This window comes from Rhinatrema bivittatum, chromosome 9 (assembly GCF_901001135.1).
Source record: "Rhinatrema bivittatum chromosome 9, aRhiBiv1.1, whole genome shotgun sequence".
NCBI classification, from domain to species: domain Eukaryota; kingdom Metazoa; phylum Chordata; class Amphibia; order Gymnophiona; family Rhinatrematidae; genus Rhinatrema; species Rhinatrema bivittatum.
Window position 1 is genome coordinate 94,544,884 of NC_042623.1, and position 7,500 is coordinate 94,552,383.

Here is a 7,500-nt window from a genome sequence, read left to right on the forward strand (position 1 = left end):
TATAAGTGTCTTTTGTACCATTTATATAGAGACCTCCACCACCAGTTTCCTAAATTACACATATAAAAAGAGGTTGTATTATTACTAGTTTGAAACCTGTGAGTAGAAGTCAGGTTTGAAGCTTTGATTAGCGCTACTGCTCAAAAGTTTTAAACTTGTACAAATTCATCCCCTTTTTGTGTTCATTTCCATGTGCCCAATATATAGGGCTAATTAAAAAAAAAAAACACTCGGTTTTACATATGTGTAAATGTACTTTATGTATGTAAGTGGGCTTTTGAAAATTATTACAGTATATGCCATTGAATTATCAATAGCTTTTACACACCTAAGTGCACTTAGGGGAGGTAATTTTCAAAGGAGTTACATGTCTAAATGTAGCATACTATTGTCGCAATTTTCAAAAGCCTTTTACACATGTAAAGTGCACTTATACATGTATAACCTATGGACAATTCAATGGCATTTATTGTAGCAATTTTCAAAAGCCCACGAACATGGGTAAAATGCATTCACAAATGTAAAACCAGTTTTATGCGTAAAAATCCTTTTGACAATTACCTTGTTAGGGCATAATTGTCAAAAGGAGTTACACAAGTAAATTTAAATACTATTGTAGTGATTTTCAAAACCATTTACTCAAGTAAAGTGCAAATACACGAGTAAATCCTATAGATAATGCAATTGCATAAATTGTAGCAATTTTCAAAAGTCCACATACTCGAGTAAAGTGCATTTACTTGAGTAAAACCCAGTTTTACTCAACTAAATGCTTTTTAAAAATCAGGCCTTACGTGCATAAATGGTCTTTTGAAAATTGCTACAATAGTATGATACATATATGCACATAACTCCTTTAAAAATGACCTCCCATGTGTATACAGTGCTGTAAATTCCACATGAAACTTAAGATTGCTATACTCTAATCTTTGTATCTCAAGGATAATGATCAAGTGTCTTAGAAAAGATACAAAGGAAAACAAATGGCTATACTTGTAAAAAGGCTTGCTCATAAGCAAAAAATGGGAGAAAATGCATAGGCCAGAAATGTATTCATAGACATATACTACATATCTGAATCTAAAGTACGTAAAACAGTAAGACAAGAATGCCAATGTTTCAAAGAGGAAATCCAGTGAAGGATTATTATATAAAAGGGGCTGTATGTTTAAAGCAGATTATGGGACCAACATTCTTGAAATACATTAAAAAATGGAGTCAACCATCTTTTAAAACGCATTAAGATCAAATACAACCAATAAAATATTCTTCATTGAAAGCATATTGGGTTACTGTATTGTTTATCTATATTGAAAAATGATAAATTTAGCTGATGTATAATTTTCAAACACAACAATGTTTTTAGAGCAGGAATTGCAAGACATTTGCAATCTGAGCAATGTCTCCATATAATGCTAAGACCCTATCTTACATGCTTCTAGAGTCCCATTAAGGGTATCCATGGTTTCTTTCACTCTTTGCTATAGAATACCTAATCATACTTTTCAGGAAAGGATTGGCATGGGTATGCTGGTCCCATAAAAATCTATTATTAGCACTCAACTGGGCATTTCTATCTTTGGTTATTATACTCTGTCTTTAAAAAAAAAAAAAAAAAAAAAAAAAGATTATTTACTGGAACACTTCTCAGTAAAGGCAAACTGTCTAGAAATGTCTAAGACTGCTGCTTGCTGAACAGCACATGACATTTTATTCAGTTGATATATTTGTGTTTTATGTTGTCAACAATTGCCACAATAGGCAATTTACAATATTGACTTCATTTATGATGGATTACACTTTGAATTAGCTATTTCTCAGCAATACTTAAAGCACATTTGAATTGGGGATACTGATATTTTATATGAAATTGATAAAAAATGAAAGTTTTATTTCAGATCTTTAGTCAAAATAAATTAGGCAAATGAAGAGCAGTGAACATTATTGTTATCTTTGTAATCATTTCAGCTGTCGAACAGATACACAAGTCTAGAAACTTAGCTTTTGCAACATACTAATTTTCCTCTATTTTATGTAATCTATTCAGACATGCTCAATAGAGTGGCTATTAAAGTATAATTTGAGATTAAAAAACAACTTCCTTTTTACATCCACCATTCTTCCTTTCCCCCGAAAGGTTCATACACATTTTAATATCTTTTGAATGCAATACATTTTTTAAACAATTCTGTTTGTCAGTACCCCTTTGTGAAATAAAAGTTCCTAGCTTTAGGGCATATAGATGTCCAGAATTAAATCATTAAAAATATTAATACTTATAAATAAAGTAGGTGTTTAATCAGCCTACACTAAGCAGAAATAGACTATCATACAACTAATTCTCCTTGGCAAAGCAAGACAGAAAGAGTGTTTTACAACAGAAAAAGGGTCTATGCAGTACCGCACAAATTAATAAAACGGTAAGCAACTCATTGGTCTATACATGGAAAAATAGAGGTGTCCTCTTAGCTGATTAAGAAATTATATCCCTAAATTAAGAAATAAAAGCTGAAGATCTAACATTTATTTAAAATAAATAAGCACACAACAGCAACTTAAATATGGGAAAAATATCACTTTTCAAAAAATTGTTTGTAAAGAGGTTTTATCAATGTTAATTGCTTATAGATTAATGGTTAAACCACCAGTGAACAGTGTCATTATATTTAATTATTTCTAACAATAAGAACATAGCAGTTGTGCTATGTGAAATGGTTGTGATCCATTTACCTTAGCTCAGACTTTGGAATAAGTCATTGAATAAGCAAGGAAAAGTATCAAGTAACTTATGTGGCCCTCTGGTGGGAAAAAAAATATCACATTTTACATCACAATGTTGCAGGATAAACACACAAATCAAAAGGCATTTACTGTGAAGCATTAAATGAAGTTTTATAAACATTTTATATGTACTTAAATATAAACATGTACAATGAATGTTGTAAACATGAAACATCTTTAGAAATTCAGAATTGAAATGGACAGTAAATTATAAATGTTATTTTTTTAGGTGGAATACTGATTTAAGTTAGATGAATATACAATCAATTAGACTTATTTAAAGAAAACAGTAAGCAAAAACAAAACTTACCTGCTGTTGTTGCAGATGTAGCAGATCTACTGTGCTTACTTCACTGCTCGTGTCACCACTTGATCTTCCATCTCTGCCGCCAGCATCTAATTGGCTGCTTAGAGTGTTCATTCCATTTTGATTCATTGAACTGTTGCTTATTGTCTCTGTTGCAGATTCCTGCATCATGACTTAATACCTAAAAGTGATTAAGAAGTATCAATTAACATACATGTTACACCTTCAAACTTCCATTATCAAGATGTCCTTCTCTGCCAATTACAGAGACAGCATCTTTAGAAAAGCAGAAAAAAAACTTGCTCAGTAATTTACCAAGAAATACAGCACATATTCAGCTTGCATCCAGAAACTAATCGCTGAAACAATTGCTAGTATTCTTTGTGGTTCATATTTAACAGCCAACATAACATACCATACATGCAGCATGCTCAAATAGCACTTATGAACAACTACATTTGCAAGTCTTCCTGTAAAACCTTTTTAAATGAAAGCATGATATTCTGTTCTATTCTATTATCTACCTTTGACAACCATGGTTGACTATACAGCCTTATTTAAAATGTTTGCTATCTTGATTCTGTCAGGATTTTACAGTATATCTTACGCAAGACTTGTTTAATGATGCACAGCTAATCATACAAAATTAAAATTTGGTAAGGGCGTTACAAATCATATGGCATCAACTAATGATAAATAGTATAATAGGCTTCTTTTTGTTCCTAAATAAAATTTTGCCTTGGAGGCATTTTAAGAAAAAGCTCCTGCTGCAATCATATCCGATATTGCATATTTTTTTAATCAAATGACTGATATTCATTTATTTTTCTGACATTTAAAACATTTAATACTGTCCTTTCTAGGAAGTAATTAAGCTTATGCATGCACAGCAATCAAACTGTTCACTTGAAGATGACTTAAAACTCAATTTTAACATAGGCAAATAAATGAAAGATATAAAATTAATTTTCCAGGCATGTATTAGATATGAAAGCTGGAAATAAAATCTATCAAGAATATCACTAATGATTGTGCTAAAAACAGCATAAATTATGCATATTACCTTCTCTACAGTAATAAATGTTTTATCATTTTCACTGCATAAATATACTGTACTTTCCGGATAGCAATGAGATGTCCTGCCAAGATCAGTTGAAATCTTTGCAGTAAATAAAGAACCAATGTGCTCATACAAACCAGAATTTCAAGATACATTTTATATCCATGATGTGAGAAGGCCAATTTCTGCTTTCATATGGCCTGATTTACTAAGGCTTTTTTCCCATTCTATGTTTATGGGGATAAAAAAACTTAGTAAATCAGGCCCATAGTAATCCAATTGTTATCCAATATACTTATAATGTCAAGAGAAACTGATGACTTTACCATTATATATTGCACACTACACTGTATACTAAAAGACTGATAAACTACCTTCCAAAGTTCAATATATTGCACCAATGCATAAGCTATTAAACCAAGCTTAGTTGAAGAAATGAAGCCTACCAGACTATGCAACCTAGCTTGTTAAGTAATCTTCTTTAGTTCAACTTCGCTGATGTTAATTGAAATATTTAGCATAAATTGGAAGGTTTATTTCTTTTTTTTTTCACTATGGCATAGTTACACACTCATACGTTGAAGATCTCCATCATATTAAAAATGAGTGACATATCAATACGTGCAACTCAAAGTCAGTATTTTCATCTTCAAATAAGTAACATAAGAAAGTTGAGCAAAGTAAATAGTTGCAGCTAAGCAAGCATAATATTTTATGAAATAATTATATTTAGTAGGTTAAAACTGGAAAAATGCAACTAACTTTTCCATACAATATGTCTATTATGATAGTTAATCTTCTATATAAAGACATTCTCATCATGAATAAACAGGACACAAATAAAACAAACATGAATATAGTTAACATAAAATGGTGACAGCTGCTAGAACTATGATAAACAACTGCTGAACCAGATGTGTTTATGAGCAAACAGTCCTTGTTGAATGTACTATTGAACATTAGCTAAGAAAAATAACACAGATGAAAAATATGATACACATGCTGATGAATATTACACAAAGAATACAAAGCTAGTACTCTTTTCTAAGATTAGGCAGCTAATAAGTATTCAAATTAGGTATAAATTTTACATGCAGAATGTTTAAAATATTCAGTGAAAAGGATTTGATTGCCCTTACTACTTATATGAAAATTCTAATGTATTTCCTTAACAATTGTGGGAGCAGACATTAGTTTTAGATTTTTTTAATGTTCTTAGTAAACCACTGAGACTATGTACAACAGTGAAAAAGTGCTAGTAACACCACATCATCTCTACACTTATATATAGATTACAGAATAAGAAACTGAAACTTAATACTCTAAATTAAAGGAAGATTTATCAGAAAGAAAATTTTTCTTATGCATTTCATATGTGGCTAATGTATCTATAATTAAGGGAGTAAATTATCAAAGTCTTAGTGCAGTTAAAAAAGGAATTTACATGGGTAAAATGACTGAGTCCACCTAAGTGGATTTTCAGCTAACTAAAACTATGCATATACCGTAGTTTCACAATGGGTATTTTATTTGATTGATTTATATTCTGCCTTTCAGACACTTCAAAGCAGATTATATTCAGGTGTACTTTTAGCCACAGTAAGAAGGCAGCATTCTCAGGGGCATAACTTGGCCAGGAGAAAAAACTATGATCATATATTCAAGTTTCAAAAACGTAGTGTTTGGTAGACACCTATTCATTATACCAACATTTTAGATAGCCTAAGTATACATTTAGGGACATAAGCTAATATTCAAACAAATTTCACAGGTTGTTTTTTAATATTGGCTGGATTTATCTTGACTGAAAGGTTGGCTCATTGGGTGCCATTTAGATGGCCTACTGAAAATGTAACCCAATGTGTTACTGGGAGAAGGGTTTATAAATTAAAATTGTAAAACAATCAAAATACTGGAAAATATTTTGAGTATTAAGAAAATCAATAACCAGATAATCTTATACATCAAAATCTGTCACTACAAGAAAGGGACCACTTCATATAAACCAAAGGGTTTCGTGCACTGTGGCTTTGATATCTTTACAAAATCAGATTATAGTTTAGGCTCTGCAGGTTAAGCTAAACTGTGTAGGAGTCTGCATAAAAATGGGGGCTTAACCAAATACCAGTATATATTAGCTAGTTATTTCCAAAAGTAAATTAATGTAAAAGGTAATTCATTGTATTTAAAGGAAGGGTGAGGCCTAAAATAAAGCTACAAACAAGGTGGCGATGACAGTTTAAGCTGTAGGATGCACTGGAGAGATCAAAGCTGATTTTAAATACATATGTCTAAAAACACTCTTACTTTTGGGATATGCATTTCAAAAGCTCAAGAACTTCTAGGAAGTCATATTAAAGAAAGTCTCGCTACTTTTCCAAAAGAAGTGTGCATGTGCTCCCAAACCAAACAGAGATAATGCCAAAGCATGAGCAATTAAAAATGTATATTTTCTATCAATAATTTTCAAAAGTACTAACAACATTATTAGATATCTTACATTTGGTGTACATATATATACATTTATTATAAAAGTATACACCAAACATGCTCTGACTTTCATAGATGAGTTACAGAGCTTTACCTCAATTACTCTAGCCTACGTAATTTTAAACAAAAAATGGAAAAATGGAAAAAAAGTAAATTCCTTACAATCTAGCATATAATTTCAGAGGGATTTAAAGAACCTTTAATTCTGCTATTATATAGGTACCATCTTTCACTTAAAGAAAAAAGAAAAACATATATGCCTTGAAAAAAATCACTACTAGGGGGAAAGTTTTCTTTTTTTATTTAAAAAGTCACTGTACAGATACTTATTCTCTACACCACTTCCCTTTTGAAACATTAAACTGACACTGGAACTGACTGCACAAGATTGCATTTTCTCTTCCTAAACAACTTGAATTGAAAGGTTACTTAGTGTAACAATATTTACTTGCAGAATTGTGTTGTTACCAAGGGTATAATGGATGGTGGCTATGCAGGTTTACGCAAGAATGAGTGAAGCATGAGGCGTTAGCCATGTGTTTGACATGTTTCAAATTGCTATAATCCAGCATTAAACACACCCAGCAATTCATGCCATTTCTTGCAGCCATAATCTTGAATAAAGCGTGCACAACCACTTATTATATAAATTAGTATATGACTCCCTGTTATAGTCACAACAGTGCTTTTGTGTTTATTTTGCATCAAGATGTGGCCTCTTATTTGTACAAATAGCAGGATATAAAGGCATAGCTCAATTAGACCTCCTTACTTTATGATAGGGTAGTACTGAATGCAAGACTTGTTTGTTTTATGTTTTTTTCCCCCCAGAGCTGTAGGTTCTTCTGGTGTAAAATTCTAC

At 31.3% G+C, this 7,500-nt stretch overlaps 1 protein-coding gene across 1 annotated transcript in view; it reads right to left on the minus strand.

The window, feature by feature from the left end:
* FOXP2 (forkhead box P2) overlaps positions 1–7,500 on the minus strand; it is a 1,080,393-nt gene that overhangs the window by 1,066,108 nt on the left and 6,785 nt on the right. The window contains 1 exon segment of the mRNA XM_029617020.1: positions 3,092–3,269. Within this exon segment, the coding sequence (XP_029472880.1) occupies positions 3,092–3,259 (168 nt within the window). The 5' untranslated portion in view covers positions 3,260–3,269.